The sequence below is a fragment of the Myotis myotis genome, unplaced genomic scaffold (genome assembly GCF_014108235.1).
Source record: "Myotis myotis isolate mMyoMyo1 unplaced genomic scaffold, mMyoMyo1.p scaffold_m19_p_19, whole genome shotgun sequence".
NCBI classification, from domain to species: Eukaryota; Metazoa; Chordata; class Mammalia; order Chiroptera; family Vespertilionidae; genus Myotis; species Myotis myotis.
In genome coordinates, this window is record NW_023416323.1 from 24,566,040 (window position 1) to 24,593,225 (window position 27,186).

General features: G+C 38.8%; 1 protein-coding gene across 1 annotated transcript in view; it reads right to left on the reverse strand.

Annotated features, from left to right (window-relative positions):
* Nucleotides 1-23,127, reverse strand: part of CNTNAP4 (contactin associated protein family member 4) — a 245,985-nt gene extending 222,858 nt beyond the window's left edge. The window contains exon 1 of the mRNA XM_036346911.1: nt 22,886-23,127. Coding sequence (XP_036202804.1) covers nt 22,886-22,970 — 85 coding nt within the window. The 5' untranslated portion in view covers nt 22,971-23,127. The remainder of the gene's footprint in view (nt 1-22,885) is intronic.
* Nucleotides 23,128-27,186: the final 4,059 nt, after the last annotated feature.

A 27,186-nucleotide genomic window follows, 5' to 3' on the forward strand; every position in this document is an offset into this window, starting at 1 on the left:
ACTTCCAGGTCTTTCAATGTATATGAGTTCCCATATTATTGGCAAGTACTACTCACTACTACTTGTTAATGTTACCTTAGATATATATACCATGTCTTGAATTAGGCCATAAATTAATTTAAAATTAGAAAACACATGTCTTAATTGCTTTGCATATCCCACCATAATCCACTTTTAGACTCAAAACACAATTAAAAAATTTTTTGAATATTTTGTCATTTGACTTTAGAACTTAAAATAATTAGCTTAAAATAATCTTTAGAGCTCTTAATATAAAAATAGTAATACAAATGGACATGATATGTCATTTTGCTTTTCAAGACCACCATGGTTAAAAACCGGTAATTCCCATAATAAAAGACAAAACTCAACAGTCTCATTCAAATGTATGCTTTTTTATGCTAGTTTTCTGTATAATTCTATTCACACTTAACTGAAATTACAAAGAATGTTGTATAGTTTTTACTTTGTTATGATGTCTATGAATTATCATTTTCATGTTAGTTCCTACAAAATTCTGTTGAGTTGACCATGTATTTAATCAAATACTTACATACACCCTCAGAAGTTTCCATGTAAAATACACCCTCCTTGAACCATGACTGAGGTGCTTCCCTGACATATGTCACAGTATCTAATTTATTACAAATTGACTTCACACTTATCAGCATTTATCACATTAGTAGGGTGAACTGATCCATGCCAGTGTACCAACGATGTTTTAACTGGAGCCCTCTAGAAAAAATACTAACAGCAATAACAACTACATGTATTACATGCTATGTCCCAGCCAGGTTAAAGTCTTACAACAACTCAGTAAGGAAGATACTGTCTCCATCTTTCAGATATAAAATTAGGAGGTCAGAGAATTTAAATTTCTTGCTGAAGGCTTTGGGCTTATTTTTTTTTCCATTCAACATATTTACTTTTAATGACTGTACTACCAGCACCACTATCCCACTTCACTGCCTGAAGTTTGAGTTATTTGAGCAAGTACATTGAGTATATTGTCTTAAGTGTACATGATGTGGGACAGGCAAGGTTCTCTCTATAGAGGACAACAATGGAATACTGGGGTGGGCAAAAGTAGGCTTATAGTTGCAATGCAAATAAATAATACAATAATTGGTACAAGAATAAGCTCTGTGTTTCGCGTACTTGCAACTGTAAACCTACTTTTGTCCACCCATGTATATCCTCTGTAGTGGAATTTCTTTAAATGTGCATCAATGATATTCCAGACATCACCTGCAAAAAGTTGGCTTATTTAACTTTTTGCAGATAAGACATTGTAATAAGTAACATTGAAAATCTCTACCAGGTTCTAGAAAACACCGAGTCACAACCAGGAAGATGAATCAGTACAGTACAAACTCCACTTGAACATCATCTCTGCACTACCTACTCCTTCCCAATCTACACACATATTTTTGCAGATTCAATCAACAGTGGCTGAAAAAATTTTCCTAATCCCAGAAAGTCCCAAAAGGCAAAACTTGAATTTAGCACTGCGCTGAATCCACACGAGAAAGTGATGTGTAGGCACAGCCTGCTGTAGCCCACATGTAAACATAGGTTATATGCAAATACTACATCATCTATATATATAAAAGCCTAAGTGACCATCGCAACCAAACGGACGACTGAACAGGCTGTGTGGGGCAACCAGGCCGGCTGGGGGGAATCAGTGAGGGGCAACCAAACGACCAAGCAGCAGGCTGTGTGGGACGACAAGGCCCACAGGGGGGTCAGTGAAGGGCGACCAGGCCCACAGAGGGGTCAGTGAGGGGTGACCAAACGACCAAGCAGCAGGCTGCGTGGGGTGACCAGGACAGCGGGAGGGGCGGTTAGGGACGATCAGGCAGGCAGGCAGGTGAGCAGTTAGGAGCCAGTGGTCCCGGATTATGAGAGGGATGTCTGACTGCCGGTTTAGGCCCTAAACCGGCAATCAGACATCCCCTGAGGGGTCCCAGATTGGAGAGCGTGCAGGCTGGGCTGAGGGGACCTCCCCCCCCCCCCCGGTGCACGAATTTTGTGCACTGGGCCTCTAGTTTTATATAAGGGACTTGAGCATTGTCAGATTTTTGTATCTTTGGGGGTCCTGGAACCATTCCCCCATGCATATTGAGGGATGACTATGTATTTCAATTAGCTCTGAGGAAGTTTAAATGATAGATTGGAGCCAGGATTTTCCTGTAAAATTATTATCTCCTTCCTCAGTACTAAGAATTTACTTTCCATTGTAAATTGACTCATAATATGCACATATGGAAGAATAGGTCCTTTTTATTTTTTAGAGCTACAATAATAAATTAAATATATTCAAGTACAATTAAATTTATTGAATAAAAATAATTATACTTGAATAAAAATAAATATAAGTAATCATTTTTTATTATAGTTCACTCAATACCTCAAGTTCTTTGCAATGTAGGGAGTTTAATTGGTAGGGCACATTCTTATCTAATAGAATTTTAAATATATATTTGCTGGTTTTAAACAAAATTTCAATTAAATAATGGTGTAGTACATATTTACAATAGCCAAGATATGGAAGCAACCCAAGTGCCCATCAATAAATATTGGATTTAAAAGTTTTGGAATATATATATATACACAATGGGATGTTAGTCAGCCATAAAAAATCATGGAATCACATATTTGTGAAAGCATGGATGGACCTAGAGGGTATTATGCTAAGTAAAGTAAGTCAGACAGAGAAATATAAAAACCATATGATTTCATGTATATATGGAATCTAAAGAGCAAAAGAAACAAATAAAATAGAAACAAACTCATAGATACAGAGAACAGACTGATGGTTGCCGGGAGGATGGGAGTTGGGGGCTATGCAGAAAAAGTGAAGGGATTAAGAAATACAAATTGGCAGTTACAAAACAGTTACAGGGATGTCAAGTACAGCACAGGGAACACAGTTAACAATATTGTAATAACTATGTATGGTGCCAGGTGGGGACTTGAAATATCAAGGACACCACTTTGTAAAGTAGATGACTGTCTAACCATTACATTGTAATGTTGAAATCTAAATAGCCAAGAAGAGTTTGCTAAATAGTATCATCAATTAAAATAGCTTTCTAAAGGCCAGGTATTGGTGTTCTTATACTTGAAATTCTGGTGTTCAAAGTACTAAAGTACTTTTTTAAAAAAGAAAAAAAAGTTTTCCTTCTTATTTTTCATAAATCTTCCGAGTTCATTTATAAATTAGCAAAGGTTATTTCTTAACAACTTTGAGTAAAACCTTCTGGGTTTTTCTTCATAGCTGGATATGTCCAGTGGCGTATTTTTAAAATGTCACAGTTGCCACTGGAGAGCTACTGAGAGCCTCAAATGTTTCCTGCCACAGATTTTTAAATCTCAGGAGACTGTGTAACACTGCAGAACACACTGGAGAATGAAAGCTCTCTGGAGGGGCAATTACCTCAGCTCTTCTCAATGCTAGAGGTATTGAATATGGTCAATAATTTAAAAGCATTCACCTATGGTTCTGAATCCTTGGATACAGCAAAAGAAAAGGATTCAAAATGATGCTGGCATTTCCAAAAATGGTACATTTAGTACCATCATAATGAACTATATCATTTCTCCTTCCCTTCCCTCCCCTCTCCTCCCCTCCTCTTTCCTCCTCTCTCTCTCTCCCTCTCTCTCTCTCTCTCTCTCTCTCTCTCTCTCTCTCTCTCTCTCTCTCTTCCCCCCCTTCCCGCCCTCCCTCCCTCCCTCTCTCCCTCTCTCTTCCACTTGGGAGCAGAGTATATGAATCTTTTTTTAAATTATATATATATTATTTATTTCAGAGAGGAAGGGAGAGGAAGAGAGAGATAGAAATATAAATGATGAGAAAGAATCAATGATGAAAGAGATTGATCAGCTGACTGAGAATGTGCAGAAGCAGTTGACCTCCTGGTTCATAGGTCAATACTCAGCCACTGAACCATGCCGGCTGGGCTGTGCGTCTTTATATACCTGTTTTCTATCTGCTTCAACATGGCAGTCATTTGGTAAATGCTTAATTAAACATAACTTGAAGAGCACATTGTAAATTTTAATCAATTTTTGCTTTCCCATTTTACCTAGGTCCTCTTCTTACACATTAAGTGACAGATATTTCAATCCAGACTGTATTTTTCCTGAAGCATCTAAACAACCCAACTGTAGGAATTCAGCCTTTTGTCATAAGGAGCAAGTATTGAGTCTCCACTATTTGAGCCAAATGGGTGGAATGGAGGTAGATATTTGAGTGAGAGAAAGGAAAACATCATAGCTATCAGCTATGGGGAAGGAGAATGCTCATGAAACCATTAATTCAGGACATGTTCTTGTTCCTGCCAAAAATAAGAGATGTCAATAAATGCAAGGACATTTAGGCAATGCCTGAAAGTATTCTGAATGAGCCTTATTTCAGAAAGATTTTACTCAATATATCAGCATAGCATGAATCTTTGTAAAATATTGCATTGTATGTATCACACACAATCTCAAAAAAACTTTAAATATGATCCTTTGTAGAGAAGGAACAGATAAACAAGAAATAAACAAAAGTAAAAACCACCAACTGGAACTGATCTCTTCTCGCTCTCATGTATCTCTGATTTCAATCAGCCATGACACTATCAGTCTTACACGTTCACATGAGAGAAGTCTGCTGCCTGCTCTTTATCACCATTGTCACTCTCTTGGCTATTCTGTAGCTCTTACTGCTTCTCATATGAATGAACTCAACAGTTAAACATCTGGTTTCTATGTTCCCATGTTAGACTCCATTCCTCTCCCTCCTCATTTCCACCCTTCGTTTTGCTAAGAGTTTCAACTTTACAGAATGAAAATCTAATTGGTGTCACACACATGTGTGCCCATAACACAATGTTAAGATGACCCTTTCAAGATTCTGGATAAAATACTAAGTCCTTAGCTTTATATACAGGACTCCTCATGACTTGGCCACTTTGTGACTATTTCTTTAGTGCTTGCTGCTATCATATCTCACCTTCAGCCAGTCCTTCTGGACTACCTGAAGTGCAAGCAAAAACTCCATGCCTTTGCGGGCATCCTTCTAACTGGAATGTTCCTCCTACTTCTTCCCCTTCCTGGCTCTCCTATTCATCCCTCAAAAAACAGCTTTTTCTGATGTTCTGCCTATAACCTCCCCAAATGCCCTGTATTACATTCTGTCATCACACCTATCATGTTGTGCTGTGCATTGCTCCAGAACTAGAAAGCTGAGCTTTAAGCCTAGCGTGGGCTGGTTAAGAGTTAGCCAAAGTATCCATTGAGAACTATGCCTGTACTAACAGTGGTGACCTTGAAAGCACCCTGAACAGTACTGTACACTTTGCTTTAAAGAAAAGCAAAACCTTAGGCATAGAATATAATCACAAAAGTGTTATGTATTTGGAAGTCAAAACTTCCATTCTCAATTGTTGACAAGAAGTTACTGATTCCGACCATTATGACATTTCAAAACCATGCTGAAGATGTGCAATGATAGGCAGCACACTGTAGAGGCTAACTAAATATTTGTGGAGTGAATAAGTGAATAAAATGAGCAGAGTAAGATGAAACCCCAAGAAGCCTCAGAAATCACAAGGATAAGGAATGCTTTAATAGGCTGGATGAATAATCACCCAACTCAGTGAAAAGTAATTGTATGAAATCAAATACTTCCAGGGAATGAAACATTACTTCACCAAACATGCTTACAATAGACTTAGCTAGTATTTCTTTCTTTCTTTCTTAGGTATAATTCTCTGAATCATCAATGCCAATTGAAAAATAAGCAGAGTCCCGAAGTCTGCAACTACAGAGTTCATTTAACAGGGAACATATTCATCTACTGCAATTCATAGGGATAAATGTCCAAACTATCAACTCACAGTCAGTGAAAACCATAAAAACTCATATCAACTCTAGTAATACTATTGGTCATTTATTGATTTTTGAAGGAAACGAGAGGAAACACATAGGTTACCAAATAAATCAGAATGCTATTACATCAGAAATCTAGATTGAAGTAGATTGTGTATCATAGTCTGATTTTTATTAGAGGTACTTTAAGGCATATTTTTTATCTTCCTCATTTTGTTTTGATCCCTGAATGGCAGGGATTTATGATTTTATCCACTACCCTGAACAAGAAATCCACATAGAACTGTTTCAGAGATTGAATGGCTGGAAGCGCCATTAGGGAAATAAGCAGAACCCTAAAATGTTAACTGGGTAGACAGATAGGGACTTCCTCTATTCCATCTCTTGCTTGTAGAAGAATGTGTAGCTTAAGAAATGTCTGTTAAACATAAAGAATAAAAGCTGATCACAACTCTTGCTTCAAATTACTGGGCTGAAAACTCTACATTCAGTTCAGGGCATCAATTGTATTTTTTAATACAGATAGTCTCATTCTAAAAGATGCATTAAATTTCAATTCTAGCATTAGCCATTTTCTTGTAGTATTTCACCTGGTATTGTACCTAGCATATGAAATGTGTGATTAAATACATTTATTTTCACCAATATCCAATTAGTTCCAAGCAAACAGTCATAAAGCTGTGAAAGTATACATTGTGAAAAATTGCCTTAAGCGAAGAATCACAGAAGTCCACCTAAAAAATGTATTATTCAAATGAAGGAGAAATTCATTTTAGAACCAATTTATCAATGCCCTACAAAATCACTTTCCTGTAATAATTTTTACTTGTGTAATCAGGAAGATAGGAAGGAGACAAGAAAGCAGCTCATCAATATTGTTATATCAAAGTAAATATTATTAAAATGATAATCTCATTGCTTTGTTTGATAGAGCAGATATTTAAAGGTGAAGCGTATTGCTTGTCTGTAAAAAAGGAGGAAATATTAAGAGCCCCGGGCATAACTATAAAGAGAGCTGGGCTAGATGAATAGGGGTCAACAGTCAAGAAAGAGTAAGGCGCAGAGTGCCCCGAATGTCTCTGATATTTTTCTTTTTTAAATAAGGGATCAGGATTAATGAAGAAACCCATTTAAAGGCATATCAGATATTTCCAGAGAATCATGTACTCTCTGGGACTCAACTTTACTAATGGAAACAGAGTTCGCATTCAAAATTGTAAATCTCAAGTGTTTTCTTTTTCACTGTGATCTTCATAAAATATAGGTTGCTTTCCCTTATTAGGAATGAAAGTATTGAGCAATACTAGTCTGTTTGCTTGAGAAAGTATAAAAAAATGTTAAGGGAAGACAAAACTCTAAGGTCCCAGAAGGAAATCAAAATCGAAGGGAGGAGTGATATAGCAGCTGAGAGGTTCTTCCCATAAATAGTGGCTCCCGCCTTCTGGAGAAGACATTAGGCTCACGGTTACAACCAAAACCTGCATTTGCCCATCCGAGGCCACAGGGCTGGAGCTCCTGAGAAGGACGCATGTAGGGATGATTGATGCTTCTGCTAAAGGCTGTAGAGACGACACGGCTGTGTGTATAACTGACAAGACCAATTGATGAGTGAGAGGGTTTCCTAGAGGGTGACAGATGCACTTCTGAGATCTGTCAAACATGGCAATCTCTACCTACCACCTGTGATTCATGTTTGAACATGTGATGCTGCCAGAAGAGACACGGAACCACCTTTAAGTGTTATAAATTCTTGAGCAGAAAAGGGAAGGGTGTAAGACAGCGACCGCTTTAAGTATCTCCTTCCAAAATAAATTTATATTTTTGCCAAAGTGGGACAGAGACATTGAACACTTCATGACATTGACATTTGTAAGTGTTTTAAGATACTCTGATCTCAGAGAATGAAAGACTCTTAAGATGCCATATACAACTAGAAGCAGATATTGGTAGACTAAGAGAACTTAAAAATAAATCAATGAACAACCAATTAGTTCAAAAGAGAGGAATGTTTAAATAAGAGCACATCCACTTGAGAGGTTACTCTGAGCCATTAAAAGAGACAAATGCAAAGACTATTTAGGCCACAAGGGAAATGCAGTGGAGAGGATGGGGAAATAAGCATAAAGAAATGACTGGGTGTGAACAGATGCTGTGTTAAGATTGAGTGAAATAATGTATGGCAAACATCTGTCCCAATTCCCGATATGAGGAGGGCATTCTACAAATTTAAAATTAGGCAAGTTTTAAATTGAATTTAAATAAGTCTTTAGAATGATGATTGCTTGTTTTGTTTGTGGTTTGTCTGTTTGTTTGTGGACTACTCATAGAAGGTATCACAGAAAGAAAGAGAATCCGTGTGCTCTGAGATCTACAGATTGAAGTGGAGAAGTGAGAGAGAAAACAGGTTGCAAAACTAACTTTGGGAAAGGGACATGAGAGACACACAGAGCAAACTGCAACACAACCAGGGCCTGGGAACATAAAGGAGACAGTAATTTGGAAGAGGATAAAATAATATTTATGATAACTGCTGTGGGAGTGTAGGTGATCAATAAAGAGGTGATTTTAATAAAGGGCAGTAGATTATCATCCTGTGTATCTCTAAGACTTGTTGGAAGGAGAATTCAGCATAGAATAATGCACACAAAGGAAATGACTTGCTTTAAAGATAAAACTTTTGGGAAATCATGGGAAGGCATTTTCTTTTTGTATCATTAAGATGCACACCTTAAAGGGATCTCTGAAACTCTCAGGTAGAGGCAGATAGAGAGCCTCAGGTGAAGACAAAAGGAAATAAAGAGAAGGGACAGAGTGGTGGTCCCACCCCATGGCAACCAGGCCTTGGAAGCCAATGGATGAAAATACACCACATGGGATCCTAGCAACCTCACCAAAGAGGAATTCAACTGGAAGACAACTTAACTCGCTTGATAAGTTTCAGTCAGTAAGAGCACTATCTCTGCTCTTAAATTTTCAAAAATTCTTCCAAATGCTAAGAGAAAAGTCACTTTATTCAGGCAATTGTAACAGGGAGAACACCAGTGATGGACTGAATTGTGTCCCCAAATTCATATATTGAAGCCTTGACCTCTAATATTACTATATCTGGCGACAGGGCCCTTCAGGAGAACATTAAGATTCAATGAGATCATAAGGCTGGGGCCCTAACTGTGAAAAGACACAGCAGATCTCTCTCTAACTGATCACAAACACAGAGGAAAGGTCATGTGAGGACACAGCCAGAAGGCAGCCTTCTGCCAGCCAAGAAGAGAGGCTTTGCCAGAAATCACCCCTGAGGGCACCCTGATCGTTGACTTCCAATCTCCAGAACTTTGAGAAAATATGCTACTGCTGTTTAGCCACCCAGTTTGTGGTACTTCGTCATGGCAGCCCTAGTAGACAAATACATCACAAAGGGAGGGTAGCCCGGACGGAACACGGAGAGGGAAAGAAACAAAACTGTCAATGAAAAAAGTTTTGCCTTGCGGAGGGAAGAAACAATACCGTCCGAGGGCCTTGGTCAGGCGTACTGAAATCTCCCAGAAAGAAGCTGGGTTTCCTTTGTGATGTGACCGTTTCAGCCCCTTAGACTCTGTTCTTGGAACTGCTGACCCCTGGAAGGAATTCGGATCAAGTGGCTAGGTCTCTGGGTGCCCAGCAGAAAGGGTGTTCAGAGCACATTCAAAGGAGAATATTTTACGGTTACATTAACTCAGACCAGTAAGGAAGAGCTTGTTGATAAAATGCAAGGGACAGACTCCTTGGAATAAAGCAGCATTTACCTTAGAATTTATCAGACCAGAGAGGGGACCCTGAGAACAGGCATGTGTGGCTTCTAATACTCAGGGGAGATGCTTTTAAAGGCTTCTGCAGGAAGTGAGTGTATTGCATTTCAAAATGCAAGGAATTTGTCCTCACTTAACCTTGGTCCAAGCCTCAGCCCCATTCTTCCTTACTCAGTGGCTTTGGAAGGACCTCCTAATTTTCAATTTCCTATTTGTAAAACAGTGATACCAGTGCTTGCCTCACAGGCCTGCGAGGTACACTCCACCACCTTAGAGTCCACAGAGCCCAATGCAAAAGGAGCATTTGTCATTATTAATGATGTATGTCAACATGTGTGGAAAGCTATGAACTATATAATCACAAAGTATACAATAGGAAGACAAAACAAGAGAGGAATCTAAAAAAGTGATAAAGTTCTACAGGAAAATCATTTAAAAAGAACATGTGTGCAATTAAAGAGGAAAATAAAAGTACAGAACTCATTAGTGCTTGTAAAAAATGCTAAAGGCAATGAAAAAAGTTTTGTGTACATCTGTAGGCAAAAGGAGAGTAAGAAAGCTGCAGGAACACTTTCTGAAGTTAATAATGTAGTTGGACGTTGTGGGTTAATGTTGAGCTGATTAAAATTAATGATGAAGCAAAAAAGAAAAACTAAGTTTAATTTTCTTATATTCTCTGTAAAGGAAAAGGGTCTTCAAGTGGAAAAATGTAAAATAAAAGCCAACATGAAGGAACTGAAGTCCAAGAGAGATGAAGAAATTTACATTTTTTTCCCAGCAGGTGGACAGAACTTTGCATTACAACTTTCCAAACTGAAGGAAATGCCCTGGGAGGTGCCCCAAGACGGAGAGGCACAGGAAAACCCAGAAGGAGGAAGATGCCCTTCCAACTTTACACTCTTCATGTACTGTTCCTCTATCCATCGAGAATCCTCTGGCCAAAGGATTTGATACAGTGGCCTATTAAATTACATTGCCTATAAATAAAAAGGGGATGGGGAGGGGAAGAGAGATAGCAAGAAACAGTAAGAGTAAGTTGGCCATGATAATATGTATCCTAATGGATTATGATAGCCCAGAATGAAATATGAAACCTAAGTAAATGAAATGTAATAATGTAAGTACAAAACCAAATAAAGTTTAAAAACAGCTAAATTAATGGTCTTCTAAATCAACACTCCAATTTATCTAGCCTGCTTCCATTCATCTCATGAGAGTGTGTGTGTGTGTGTGTGTGTGTGTGTGTGTGTGTGCGCGCACGCGCGCGCACGTGGGTGCTTCAACTGGAAAAAACAACCGTCTATCAGTGTGCTCATTCCTCATTGCCTGAATAGCCTCTCCACTCCAGGCACTGTGCTAGGTGTTGCAGATACAGATGATTAAGATAATACCTTTGCTTTCCAAAGATGTTACAGTTTTGTAAGAGAGACATTTTTCAATCAGTTTTTCACTCTATGTTAGGGCAGGAACAGGTGAACACTCGAGGTGCTATGGAATCTTTGCTAAGAGCATGGTGAGAGTTGAGGTGGTTTGATCAAATTAGACTCCATAGAGAAAGGAGGTGATACTTGCTTTGTACAGAAGATTTCCAGGGGGATTCAGAAATAAGTGATTGGAGGCAATGCAGGCAAAGGAAACAGCAGATGTAAAGGCCACATGACAGAGGCCAGAGGACATGGGGTCAGGGCAGGATTGAGAAGGTGACAAAGCAATGAAGACAGACACACACGGGAAGATCAGCAAATATAAAGGAGGAAGGTAGTTTGTTTGCTGTGCTAACAAGTCTCAACTTAATGCTGAAAACACCTAACAATTAAATATCTACACAGCAAGACTTGCTTTCTTTTTGGATAAAAACCTTAAAATGGATTGTATCGATGCATTACAGAAAACTTACCTAAAAATATAATAACATGTATAGTATTTAAAACTATTATATGATATGGAACTGGAGGAATAGGAATCCCAGGAAGGAGTGTGGGAGGAAGGGGACAGCTGCCTCTCCAGTTGTACCGGCCAAATCAATCCTGGCAATCACCGAGATGACAGATGCCACAGCCAGACCATCCTCACATCCAGGCAAATGAAAGAGGAAAATGATCACGGAAGGCTCAATTTTGCTAACTCAGAAAAACAGAGCCCTGCCAGCATCTTCTCTGGAGAATAGTTCAGTGATTAATGATACTACATACATTCTCTTCATGCTAATCTATTCCATGTTGCAATTACAGAGAGGGGCTGAGAAAGACCATTCCACAGGCAAGCATGCAGCTCAGCTTTCAAGGAATGAATGTGGCCACACCAGCGAACAGCTCAGGTCTATATGTCAAGCATAGCAAACTGTTGTGATCATCATTTTATTCTGAGTACTTACAATTCTACACCACCTTTTTATTAGCCTACATTTTTTTCATTTCTCTGGTAGATGTTTGCCTATGAAATATTTTATCATGTTCCATTTTGTGAATTTTGTGATTAGGTCCTGTAGGATGCCACAATTTTAAGGACCCAATATGTTATCTTCACTGTTTGCCCTTTGCTTTCTTAAATGGATTCGAGTTCTTTTCCCAAATTATCTCCCTCTTTTGTTTGTTTTAGGAAAAGTTACACGTGTTATGATAGTTGAGGTTGTGTTATGACATTTTACAGGCACGTGAAGTTTTCTTCACAGGATTATAATACAGACTCTACGTTAATGTACAACAGCTCAAATAAGCACAGAAATCATACACACAGTGGAACAAAAGAGCCTAATTGAGCAGCTTCATAACCTTGCACAGAATTCCCTCACCACCACTTTAGATAGAATTGCTTTTATTTTAGCAATGTTCTTTTAATTAAGTCCCAAACATCTAAAACATGGCAAATGTAAATATGTATTATAAATCCTTAATTATGAGGATCGCTAAGCATCCATGCAACTTCCTGCCCCGGAGATAGATTCTTTTTGTTTAACGTCAGCCAAAATTCCCAGCTAAACGTGAATGATGGGAACAATGTTAAACTTTGTTTATAATGCCCTTCTCTTGGTACCAGTATCACTTTATGGCATTGTCTCCAAGAGTTGAATTATGCTTCAATTTATTTAGTGGTTTTAAAGCCAAAATCTCTCCTGCAATTTTCTACTGTCACTGCCATGTTCAGAAACACTAGCACCCTGGGAATGAATAGAAGTTGAGGTAAGTGTTGAGGACCCTGAGGTCTTCATGTCATATCCTAGAAAATAAAGTACTTTGCGATCAAAAAGGACAACCTGTCCCTCTCCCCTCTGTTGAGGATGAGTTTAAACTAGATTCCAAAAGGCCTCTTGCTATGTTAAAATCCCATATTCTGTGTTAAAACCATACTGAAGACTATTCTGATATGGTAGCAAATAAGAAACAATCATATTCTATATTCCAACAAATTATATATTATTTGTACTATAGAATGTTATTATATTATTCCAAATATCATTTATAATGTGCCACATAGGTGCAACTGTTTTCCATTTCTTTACCATTATGGATTGTTCCCCAATTCCTACCCACAAAATCTTCCAGTATATGCATACCACACATGAGCTCACACATACACACACACACACACGCACGCATGCACACACACACACACACACTGACAATGACAATTTAATCTCAGCAACTCATTTCCCTTACAGATTATTTTCAATTTAGTTCCTTCCTTTTGCTTGGTTATCTGCTGATCAATATATTTTAAAAGACAAACATATATTAATAACTTTGAAAGCTAAAGACAAGTCTTGAATATCTAAACATATATTCCATCTTTTGGAGCAAAGCTATTAGCCCAGAGGGAATTTTAATTTCCTCAGATTTTTCAAAAAAAACCTCTCCCTTGGGTCTGGTACAGCTAAGGTAATCCCTTTTTATTGACAGGAAAACCTGGGACTCTCAGTTGGGGGCCATGGGTTCAAATGTCTGTTCTATGTCATCCAAGCATCTACCAACTCCAGTCCCGAGGAGAGTTTATCCGTTTCCTCATTCAGAGGGCATTTAAAAAGATCTCTGTACAGCCTGGCTGGCATGGTTCAGTGGTTGAACGTCGACCTTTGAACCAGGAAATCACCATTCAATTCCCGGTCAGGGCACAAGGCCAGGTTGCAGACTCAATCCCTAGTGGGGGTGTGCAGGAGGCAGCCAATCAATGATTCTCTCTCACTGTTGATGTTTCTATCTCTCTTTCTCCTTGTCCCTTCCTCTCTCTGAAATCAATAAAAATCTATTTAAAAATATCTCTGTATAGGTTATAACTGCAGAGTATGTCAAGTAATAAAATTAGAGGGTGTAGTTTGTCTAAAAACTACACAATAAATGTAATTGAGGAAGGCAGGTGAATTTATATATTTACATGCTGTTTCTAAACTAATACCAGCCTATGACCTCACTTGTAAGTACCATAATTGCCAGTGGGAAAGAAGTGGTGATAGATACAAATATGTCTTTTACAATCGAAAAGTACATAATATCTTATTGTAGAGCACTGCTAAGTAATGAGAGGTACTTAAAAAAAAAAGTAATTAGAGCTTTAGGCCAACTGATACATATCATACCATTTTTCCCTTTGTGATTTAAAAACCTTAGAGGTAAATTTCATCACTTCTCTATTAAATACTTATGGCATTAAAAATTTTATAGTTACTAATTTTAAACTACTTAAGATGTCAAATGTTTTCAGGCTTCACTCACTTTTCCAATTATTACATTGGAATGACTCATTAACTGTAACATAAACAGGCTCATTTTTACCTCCTGTTATGCTATTTCTCCAGTTTTATTAGCAGAGTACCACTTTTCCGTGAAGCGTGATGGAAATTCAATGGGAGAAAAACATTACACATACTCTTCCTCTTCCAAATACCCATTTTCCTCAGGAGAACTGAAGCAATAATGATCATTTGTAATAGATTTTGCATGTGCATTCTTTTCTATTACATAATACCATAGTTTCAGGTACCATGTATGTGAATACCTTGGCAAAAGACATTTTGGGGGGAAATTTTATCCTCCAAAAGTCAACTGGGAATTGAAAATATCTTCACTTGTGCAGTATCATCTCAGATTTTGGTCCTTACCAACACAGAGTCACCAGGACCCTGAAGAGCAATCAGCACTGAGAAGGGTCTAAATTCCTAGATTATAAACAAGGAACAATAATTCTACTGGGGGAAAAAAATTATATATATGCATATATACATATATACATATATGTACATATGCATATGTGTGTGTCTTTATATATAAATACTTACGGCATTAAAAATTTTATGGTTACTAATTTTAAACTACTTAAAATGTCAAATGTATTCGTGTGTGTGTGTGTACACACACACCCACACACACACACACACACCCACACACACACACGCGGCCCAGTACATGAAATTCACACATGGTGTGGTCCCTTGGCCTGACCAGCGATGGAAGCGCTAGCATCTGGTGTGGAAGGGCAGGTCCCAGCTGACCTCTGGGCCCTGGGCAGCACCTGGGCCCCTGCCCCCTCATGTCCCCCTCCGCCTGAGTCACCACGCCCAAGTCCCCATGTGGAGATGCAGTGAGCGTGGCCGGATGCCACAGGCAAGGGTGCAGCATGGGCCTCTGGGCCACCCAGTGGTGCCAGGAAGCCGGGCAGGCAGCCCACTTTCTCCCAGCTGGCTTCGCAGACCGGCTCCTGCATGAATCCATAGGGAGCCCAGCCAGCCCCTGCAGTCTAGGCCCTGCAGTCCGGGCGGCTGTGGCCCGGCTCACCGGGAAGAGGCCACGTGAGTGCGGGGCGGGCTCCTTGTGGGTGCCCGGCACCTGAGCGCGGGAGCTTCCCTGGTGTGCAAGCCCTGGCATCCTGGGGGAAGATAGCAGGGGGGAGTGAGAACGAGCTTAGCAGATACCCTGCATTCTCACCGCACCTCTGACCCCGTCACCCCTGCCCCCAGCTTGCCGGCAAGAGGTCGCAGCCTCCCACCCAGGAGCCACAGGAGGTTGGTCACCGCCACCCACCCCCAGTTCCCTGTCCCAGCCCAGGGCCCGGCCCCGATCTGGCAATCAGGGCCTGCCAGCCGCTGGTCACCACCTGTGGGGCAATAGGTCGGAGCCGGCCCCCCGCCTGACTCCTTCAGTGCCTGGGAGCTAGGTGGCGGCCCTGGCCCCCCCCCTCCCCCCCCCTGCCGCTGCTGCTGGTCGCCGTCTGTGGGGTGCTGATCAGGTCCCCGCTAGCACCCTCCTTGGCCTGGTGCCACCCACTCACCTGCTCCACCATCCAGCTGGGGTCCTGCTCTTGTTGGGGCCCACTGCCAGCACCAGGTCGCCTACCCCGGCCATGTTCCACACTGCCCCCTGGTGGTCAGCGCACATTATAGCGAGCAGTTGAACTCCCAGTAGAGGACAATTTGCATATTACGCTTTTATTATATAGTATATGCAGACAATTACAGCCTTAGAACTCATTGAAACATTATTTAAATGTTGGAATCTCAGACATAAAAATTTCCCCAAAAAATAATTAAGAAAATAACCCAATGGTCAATGACATCTTTGTTATTTAGAAATGCAATTTATTGTAACTTAGAGTTATAAGTAAATTATATTCTTTCTCAAAAAATTTTAAAGCATTTTAAAGAAACTCAAAGCCTTCAAATTACAATATCAATCTTTAGGGTAAATTATTTCATTTAAGCATACTCAGTTAAGTGGGGCTTTTTGATGAGTTTACTTTTCCTTTAAGTAGAACTTTTCAATGATAGTCACAGTTCTACTAAAGCTCCATAATTTTTGTCTGCATTTACTTTGGGGCATTTATTTCTCTTTTTGAGATTTTTCTTTTTAAAGTAACCAAAATCAACTTATCTTTGCATTTGATGCTATAATTCAAGACCTGTTTTCAAAGATGTGTTCACTAAAGAGTATTTCTAAAAGTTTCTAACTGAAATACCAATTACAGCAATTATTAATCTATGAGAATTCACCCCACTACCACCACCAACAACACAGATCATTTCACCTCATAAATGTGGTTAATTCATGAAGCATCTCCTATTTTATGCACATATTCTCTGATGGATTCACCATTCCCTATTATACTAGTCAACTTGGAAAAATTGTAACGATTCTAGATAAATACTAAACAAATTATTGAGGCCACAATTTCTAAATCAATAAAAATGAAAAAATAAATAAGCTAAGCAATAATTGAAACACAAGGCCACTGAAAAATCTGGTCAAAGCCTGCATTATTTTCACCAGAAATATTTACCTACCAATATGAATATGCATAAATGGGATTTATGTAACAAATTGGAAAAATCCTTATTATTCTTCCTACTGTTTTCAGGGGCTAAACTTCCAATCACTAAGGAGGAAAGCAAAAGATTTTTAGAAAGGATAGGGAAGGACTTCTTAGATAACCTAACTACTTGGCAACCTAAAGGTCATAGGATGCAATGTGAATGCCCAAATATTAATTTATCAATGGTAAAAAAGGATTCAAATTCTAAATATAGTATCAAATTGTGAAAAATAGGTATTTGTCAAGCAGGACTGATATTCTATTGTAAAAAAAAATTAGAACCATGTAACTTGAGTGTCACTATCTCTAATTGTCTGTTCAGAGTGAATAGTCATGAACCCATCACCATTTTTGTTGACACTCAGAGTAAGTCCCACTTCAGTGAACTCTATGAGACTGTCCTAAGTTGTCTTTGATTTGGAAATTGTTTATTAGAGATGAAACATTACAAACAGTATTATGAGAAATAAATTATTTTAACATACGTCCATATATTTTGGTAAAAAATACGCTATAATGGAATTTCAATGAAAAAATTTTAAATATTACATCCCACTGTAGTTTTTAGCTTTTTTTTTATTGATTTTTTTTTTTACAGAGAGAAAGGGAGAGGGATAGAGAGTTAGAAATATCGATGAGAGAGACACATCGATCAGCTGCCTCCTGCACACCCCCCACTGGGGATGTGCCTGCAACCAAGGTACATGCCCTTGACCTGAATTGAACCTGGGACCTTTCAGTCCACAGGCCGACGCTCTATCCACTGAGCCAAACCGGTTACGGCCCACTGTAGTTTTTAACTTAAACTTTTTAAAAACACTGTAGTAAAGGGTATAATGTAAATAAAATGAGGCCAATCATCAGTACTTGTAGGTGAAAAATAAATACCATTCCAAATAGACAAGGCATTTACATAAAAATTAATTATCTTGGCATGAGTATGTAAAAGGCACCTGCTCAATTATTATGAATTCTCAGTGGGCAATGCTTAAATGAAAATCTAGTTTTCAATTTTTTCTAGAAAGTTTGCCAATTTCAGAATTTCTAGGAAGCTATTACTCTAAAAGTCACAGGACAAGAAAACACTTCCAATGAGATCATTTTTCTCATACAATCGGTGATTCCAAATGTGAGTTTCTCATTAGTATGGAGTGGAATATTTTATACTCATGAAAATATAAAATAGCAACAGAATTCATAGTCAAAATTTCTAAGATGCAATTACTTATACACTTTATTGAATTTCTTATACTAATGGGATTACTTGAGATTGAAAGTGCCCCTTTAGCAACCGAAATTGCTGAAACTTCACAAATAATTATAAATTATTCATACTCACTGAAATAACAAGATTTCTGAACAATAAAGCCTTCATAAGGAAACTTATGAGGAAGATATTAACTGGAAGATTTCTTCTGTTATAGTTCCTGGCAACTCTAGTGATTACCTTCTGTACCAGAACTCTACAAGTATGTATTTGTGTGCTAGATAATTAAGACTAAAGTTCATCATAGCAGTATAATTTGTATACTGTCCATGCCTCAACATTATATTATATTGTGTATTATTTAAATCAAAAGTCAACAATTTTTTCCTACAAAGGGCCAGTTAGAAAATATTATTATATAGGTCCTTATATAAGAGAGAAATCAATTTTAAGAAAATTTTATTGATAAATTTCAAAGCATAATAATAACTGAGTATGAATTTTTGCCATACCCGTGAAAAGAATAGATGACTGAAATTTGAATTTTACATAATTCTTTTTTGCCACAAATAATTCTCCTTTAAATTTTTTCTAACATTTACAAATGTAAAAGCCATTCTTAGCTCACAGTCTATATAAACCAAGCAGTGGGTCAGATTTGTCCCATGGACCATATTTTACCAACCTTTGAGCTAAATATTACATTATCTTACAACTGATGTTCTATTAATTTGTTTTCACTCACGAGTTAAATTAATTCAATCTTGATGTAGAGATTCACTCCCATTAAGGAATTATTTCTATGTGATACAAATTCGAAAATTAATTTTAGAAGACATTAAAATGTTTATTACTTAGCATAAACACTAGATATGTGAGTCATGTTTGATCCCCATGTTAGCCATGAGCTGTAGCAACCACATAGCTAGAAGCTGTTCCTATGAAAATGATTGAGGATGCAGGCACTCAGGAGTGGGAAGAATGCACCCAAACCCAAATCATGCTCTTCATGAAAATCACTATTGCTATTCGAAAAGTAAGTCAACATGCATGCTCACCTTTATGTCTACAGCCCAGCTACTTATGCATGCATCATATAATTATATTTTATCAGTACTTTACTGTTAGATTCTAGTTCTTTCTTGCTCTGGATAGGAATTTGGTGGAAGAGGAGGAAAGAAGCAGCTTCAGAAAGAATTACAAGATTGCGTTTTAATAATTTGAGGATCTGTCCAGGTGCACTCCAGAGTCCACAGGAATGATCCTCTACTCAAGCAATCACCTTTATCTATCGCTGATTTTAACATATTCTTTACTATTTCCTTCAGGGTAGGTATCAGGTATAGCCTTTATATCAGTTAGAGAAAAGAGAGAATGCAGGGAGAAATTAACTTCAAATTAAGTCATTCACAGGCTACTTGGTGAACAGTAAGGCTCGGTATACCTGAGGCCAGAGAGCCTCCATTACATAATCTGTAAGAATAAAAATGAAAGCAAAACGACTAGTTACCTTACTACTTACAACTGTTCCTTCTTCTGTGGCAAGTCATCCCCACCCCCAACATCTTAATGGTCAGAAAGAAACTCTGGGTTCATAAGAACAATTACAAAATAAAGAGATGACTCCCTTCTCAGGGCATGTCTCTTAGTAGCAAGTGAAGACACCAACAGCCTGTGCAACTTCTCAAAGACCAAGCCCTTCTATAGGAATGTGACTCTCTATTTTCATGAAAGGGACCAAATAATAACAAACTCATCCTGACCAAACAAAGAGGAAAGACCTGGGGCTGGGTCACTACTTTTGTAAAGTCAAGTAGGGCCCTCGTAGGCAAAGAATGTGGTCCTTTCAACATATGTTATCCTTTGACAAAAGAGGAGTAAGCAGAAACACCAAAAATGTAAGCACATGGGTCTGGTGATTTAATATATTTGTATACACATGTACATATGAACATGAAAAGGGTGGGGCAAGAGTAGGTTTACAGTTGTTTTAACGGACATTATTACAATAATTAATAAATAATAATACAAGAATAAATTCCGTTTCGCATACTCACAACTGTAAACATACTTTTGCCCACCCCTGTACATATACATGAACATGTATGTGTGTGTATGTATGTTTGTTTGCATAGAATCCTTCTAATGTGGTTTCCTGTTGATTAATCAGATCAACTAACATTCAAATTGAAGTGCATCTAATCTCTCGGCTCACAGAGTCCTGTCCCAGGAAAGCTGTCACATGCAGCCTTTGGCTCACTGGGATAAGAGACCTGCTCCTGGTGAACCCGATGTAAATAAAGGGAAAAGGCCTTTGTTATTCACCTGAAAGCCGGACCTTTCATTTTCTTTATTTATATGCAGTTCTCTCTGCTTTAATATTGGTATTCAAGATTGATTCGTGTTTTAATATAATGCCTAATTCAGAATGATTATTATTGAAGTTATTGTGTAACGCTTTAAAAAATGCTATGCTGGTTGATGGTCACTTGTCCATACACTGAATCCCAATCTTGCTGGTAAACATGTATGTTTGTTCTTCCAAGAAGGATAAAACATATGAAGTACCATGGTAACAAGTGGACTTTGTTTCCTTCCTTTCAAAAAAAAAAAAAACTTACTAAGTATTTTAAGATAAAGTAAAAATTGGGAAATAATTTTTTATTTTTATACACTGCTGCAAATCATACCGCCAAAGTGATATTAAAAAGAAATTACTAAATGCAACTTTAATTATCTGAAGTCATTTAGTTGTATTTTTGACACTTTAAGAACTTCAACTCAACATATGGTAACCAAGAACTCCAACTTACATATTTAACACTCCTAACAATTTAAAACTTTATAGGTTCCTTAAGTTTATCAAATGTTTGGAAGAACATTAAAATATTTCCTGAACAAACCAAGGCTGGTAGAATACAGACCCAGGATCCAAATTTTAAGTGTCAGAGACAGACTCAGCCAGAGCTAAGCACCCATGAATATCTGCTCTCCTCAGACCTCAGCCACTCATCTTTCCTGTTCTAAGAAGATATATTTCAAAAGAAAGCTATTTAATGTTGACCTGCCTTTCATTAGACCTCAAGAAAACAAACAAATGTAAACAACTAGGAGACCAATCAATCACATCAATATGTTTTAAACCTAAATGCGGGTGGTACATTGAAGAGACACGACTGCATCCAGGCCAGACTAAGGGAAGGGTGCTGCAAGTGATGTGCAGTACATTGTAAGAGTGACCTCTAGTGCTTTCCTTTTTTGTTGAACTTCAGTAGCTGGAGGATGAATTATTTATGCCTTGTCTACAAAACTTTGTGTGTGCTTGTGCTGTTATTGTTCCTTTGACTGATGCAATGTTTGTCACATGCCACCATTACAGCATTCCAAGATTTTCACTAGGTAGCAAGGTGCACATTTTACTAACTCATTGGATTCTTCTGACCCAAATTAAAACTGAATCTGAAACAGCGCAGAATCTGAGTGAAGTTCTCTTTCTTTCAGAATGATAGATACACTGTGCCATTAAATGAGCTAACAGTAAATGCAAACACAACATCACAGTAGCCATGCAGTATAAATGAACATTTCACTTGTACCCAGTAAGGGTGTTTATAATGTTCTTCCCATATCAGAGCACTTTAGTGTACTCAAGGGATGTGCCATAGCAAATACCTTGTTACTACTGGCTTTATTTGTAACCATCCCAACCTGAACCTGGTTACACAGCAGCAAAATAAATCCCTCAACAGGCCTCATACTCCTTTCTTGAAAAGCAAATGAGCTTTTCCCTTTAAAATCCAGGTGAGATGAAAAGTTGGATTTTCAGAGCTTGTTTATCATTAATCAAAGAGGAAAAAAATTCTTCCAGTTAGACATTTTTTAGCCAAATACAACTTTTAAAACTTTTGCTATCTCTAGTAAAAAGTGGATTTAGCAAGTTTCTGCCAAATTATTTTGAGTAATATTTAAATTAGAAATATGATCTTTATAAATTTTCCTTGATTCAGAATCAGAGTATTCAATCGCAAATTTCTAAAGTCAAAAATTCAAATCACTAAAGAATACTATTTTGGAAAAATCACCAGAATGTTTTTCCTTTAGCAAAATGCAGGACTCAAGCCCCCTCTTCCAGAGTGCTCGAGCCTCGTCCTTTCAGCTGTGAGGGCACAGCTCCTAATGTTGAGGTTCACCTCCACCAAGTCTGCTCCTGAATCCTGCAGTGCATTCCAGTTATGAGCCAGGCATCATTTTAAAGATGCAACCAGCAACCCGTCTGCCAAACTGCAAACTTCAGAAATCTCAGCTAATGCAGCATAATGGAAAGTCTGCCAGTTGTTTTCTTGTTAGATATAATTCCAATAAAATTCAGTAATCCTAAGAAAGGCAGAAATGGAGACATTCGCAGGCTATTCCCTGGTTAAGATGCTAATTTAACGTTGTTACTAGAACTTGAGCTTTCTCAATGAATATTCAAAAATGACAGGATACGGTTCTGCTCATAGACAAAAAGAGAAATGAGACTTTGCATATTTTGACCGGACCAAGAGGAAAGACAGGTGTAAACCCAGACATATTTGGAAAAGGTTTCAGTGATGCTTCATTTAGAGCAATATGCTTTGCAGCAATTTCGTTTCAAATAATAATCATAAAAACAACAGAATGAAAGTTGGAAGAGAGACCCCCTGCAAGTTTAAATCATTGGCTGTGTACTTACAGGAATTCCCAGCTCTGACCCTGTTCCAGTTTTGAGTCGATGACAGAAGTAGCATCGTGAGGACAGCTCCGGTGACTGACCCCATGCTCACATTTATCGGGCTCCCCCGAAAGATCCTGAGTGGCTCTCCCAGCGCTCCAGTCCTGTTCGCAGAACCTCTGCCAGTTCTGTCTTCAGCACCTCTGGGTCTCAGCCTCACTCCCTCCTTCCCTCCTTTCTCCAATCCCCTCTCTCTCTCTCTCTCTCTCTCTCTCTCTCTCTCTCTCTCTCTCTCTCTCTCTCCCCCCCCCCCCTCTCTCCCTCGTGCACACACACACACACACCACAACCCTGACTCCTCACTAAAAAGCACCAGCGTCGTTCCTAACAAGCATCCACGCTTCCAAGGCCACGCCCACTCGCAGCAGCAGTCCCACAAATTGACAGCAGCATCCCTCCTCCGAATTCACAGCGGCGCTCAGAGCTCCACCGCGCAGCGCTGCTGATGAAAGCTGGACCCGGAGGCGCGGCCTGCCGCTCCTGGGCTTCCTCGGGGCTCCCCCTCCCCTCTCCTCTCTTCTCCAATAAGCCTTAACCCCTTTTTCCCCCTCTGGAGATGTGGGTGGGGGGAGGGGCGAGGCGGCAGAGCCTCCGGATTTTCTGGAGGTCTTGCCTTTGGCAGAGCCAGTCAACTTACTGAGCTAATTCCTGAATATCCGGGAGGGCATCCAGGTAAAATTGCGTTATGTTTCATAACAAAGGCATAAAATAAGACAGAAATAACTCAGCGCCGTTGGTACATTGTTGGTAAAACTGTCCTAAGGGAAAATACTTGCTGTTGTTTTTCTGTTTGTATAAAACTATCCTCTTTAGCGATGGTGCCAGGATTTTATTATGAAAATGCCTCACATGGAAACAGACATTCCTGTTTAGCAAAAATTTTAAATCATCTGATAATTGTCTGCAAGAAATTAACATTTCTTCTTTTAGTACATCAGGTGTACAAATCCACACATTAAATGCTGTGCATACATTTATCTTGATGAATGCATTAGGCTGTGAATTCAATTGCATTCTACAATAAAATTCTTCAGTAACAATTCCCAAGAAACCCTAAATGAAAAATGATGGGATAATGAAGAAAGGAAACCATACACACATACACATACTCACACCCAACCTAAACAATATACAGTTGTAATTCAAATGATCTAAAGGAGAAAAGTTGAATTCAGAAGATAAAGAACTACAGAAAAATTATTCTTCTAATAGCTGATCCACAGCTACTGCTATTTCTTGAATAGAATATTAAAATATGTAAATAATGGACTTAATATCACATAATGATAAGTGTATCACATTGTGTCATGGGGAATAAATAATCTCTTTAAAATAAATGTCAAGATATTTAACCAAAAATGTACCAGATTTTGTAAGAATAGAAATACCAGAGTTCTCAAACACCTCTTGGTGATTACAAATGAGAAGAAACATAAGCCTTTCAGCAGCAGCAGCCTTGCTATGGAATGAATGAAATAAGGGGAAATGACAAAAGCAACCTCCTGTATAACAAGTGTGTTTAGCTCTTCCCAACAAACAAAGCAGAAGAGATATTTGTGCTTTTCTGATTTTACAGATGAATAAACAAGAGCAGAGAAAGTACTGACTTCAAGAGGTCGTAGAGTTAGTAAAGTGCTGAGAAATTGGACTTTGTTTTTCTGACTCTGATTTTACTGCTCTCACACTAGGACTTACTGCCTCCAAGTCACAGAACACCTCCTCCCTGACCCCTGTTAGTGGGAGTGAAAACCTGAGGGCCTAGAAAAAAAACAGCAGGGGGAAAAGAGAGGCCATTTTTTAGTATTTACTCTGTAGTCCTAGGCCTACAACCCTGATTTTGCTTTTTTCAAACATAATAAGTAACAGGAAAAAAAAGACATAAATTGACAGTTTCTGTTAATTATTGAAGGGGGTTACATTTTATTGAACACATACAATATGTCATTTGTTATCTAATCAAATTATGGTAATCCCTGAGGGAAATGTCATTGTGTCTATCTAACAGAAAAGAGACTAAACCTCAGTGAAGTTAAGAATGATGTTAAAGCCGAAACCGGTTTGGCTCAGTGGATAGAGCGTCGGCCTGCGGACTGAAAGGTCCCGGGTTCGATTCCAGTCAAGGGCATGTACCTGGGTTGTGGGCACTTCCCCAGTGGGGGATATGCAGGAGGCAGCTGATCAATGTTTCTCTCTCATCGATGTTTCTGACTCTCTATCTCTCTCTCTTCCTCTCTGTAAAAAAATCAATAAAATATATTAAAAAAAAAAAGAATGATGTGAAAGTGCTACAGTGAGTACAAGAGAGCAAGCTGGGCTTGGCATCCTGGTTTACAAAGCTCTACCATCATTACTTAAATTGGCTCCACACTGAGCAACAGGGTCTCAGGCTCTCTGGGACCAAAAAAAAAAAAAAAAAAGTTGTCCTATTAAAAAGTTATATTTAATTTTTTCCATAAAACAAATTAGAGAAAAAATTAAAAGGATCAGTACACATATCAAAAATGAAAAATAACTGAACCTTTCATGCCAATAATAACTTCTTTAGGACAAAGTGTAAATTATCATAGCAGCCATTAATAATGGATTTTTCCATATCAGTGGGCTATGGTAATAGAGTGAGCTGGAAGCTGGCACTGGAAAGAAAACTAGAGCATTTCAGACCATGGCAACACCTGTCCCTGCCTGAGGGCCACAGAGGGGAGAGCTGCATGGGCAAAGTGAGGCCCTGGGAAGAGCTTGGACACTGTATGGAGAAGCCTCGCTATAAATTCAGCTCTCACTGTGGTTCTAATTAAGTGCCTTAGTTACTCTAGTCTTTCACTTCCTTCTCTTCAAAAAAAAAAAAAAAAAAAGATATCATGTGTGACAACCCCCAAAGAGAGCCTGGCACTTAGTAGGTCCTCAATTGCTTACTAGCCTTAGCATCCAGACTAAAGAGAGTGGTGATTTGAGCAGGCAATGCTGGAATCTGGCAGGCCAGGCTCAATGTCTGCTCCATTGCACCACCAACCAGCTGCATGCTCTTGGGCAAGCTGCTTATCATCCCAGATTCTGAGTTTCCTCAACTGCACCAGGGACAACTAGAGTATCAATCTCATAGCTGAGACAATGCCTGTAAAGTGACGGCCCCTAGAGTCACACATTCAATGTTGTTACTGTAACCATTATGATACCACAGCTCACTTGCACAGATGAGAAATCTGAGGAGCAGAGGAATCACAACTCCCTGGAGTACACAACCCATTGGTGGCAGAAAAGGGTGGGTCATTAAGACAAACTGACTTCTCCTTTCCCACCATAGTGGTGCTTAATGTCAGAAAAAAAACAAAACAAAACGAGTCTGAATGGGAAAAATAAGAAAAGTGTGGAGACCTCATTTTGTACATTACTGTACTGCTGATTCAGACACCACAAATCACTTCTCCCTGTGTATGCATTTGTGGTTATATTTTCCACCGGTTAAGATAAAAACAACTGCTGGTGCTTAGGGTTTGCCATATGCATATTATAGGCCATACCGTGTCTGAGAAAGCATTATAAATCAAATCAAAATGCTACCACTTGTAAAATACGGCTTTTCATTTTTTCTTGGTACAACTTGCCAGAGAACTATGCATACCACCATAGTGGTACACAGAGGCTCCTGGACTGTAGTTTAGATTGGAAAAGAACCATCAGGACATAGTGGAACAAAGTCACATCAGAAGACTAGATAGAGACTAAAACGCTATTCCTGTATTCATGTAGCAATTGTTTTATCTGCTGCCTGTACCTGTGATCTGGTTTCTGGATTTCTTACAACGACAGTTGGTCAATATAACTTTGTTTAGTATCCAGGAAAAGGAAACAGACTTCCTATTCTGGGCTGGTGCTAATAGTCACTACTCAAAATTGATTATTTTAAAAACTAAAATATACTTGAGGTGTGATATTGTCATTTATAAGAAATATGTTTGGTCATTCAGATGACCAAAATATATTTCTCATATATATTTTGTCTTCCTTCATGATTCCTGGCTCACTAAAATCCCTGGAATTTTCACTGATAAGATCAGTTTTCTTTTGTTATGATAATGGGGTGATTTTTGGAAAGATCTTAGGGTAACCTAAGGAGAGGGAGGGGGGAGAGGAGTTGTTGCCAGGAGAACCAACAACTTGATTAGACTGTTGTAACTACAAGTCCTCCCAGCCTTTTATTCCCCTAACAACTCCTCCCCAGACCTCCTATCCCTGTGCAAACTCCAAGGAGAGGAGAGGCTGAA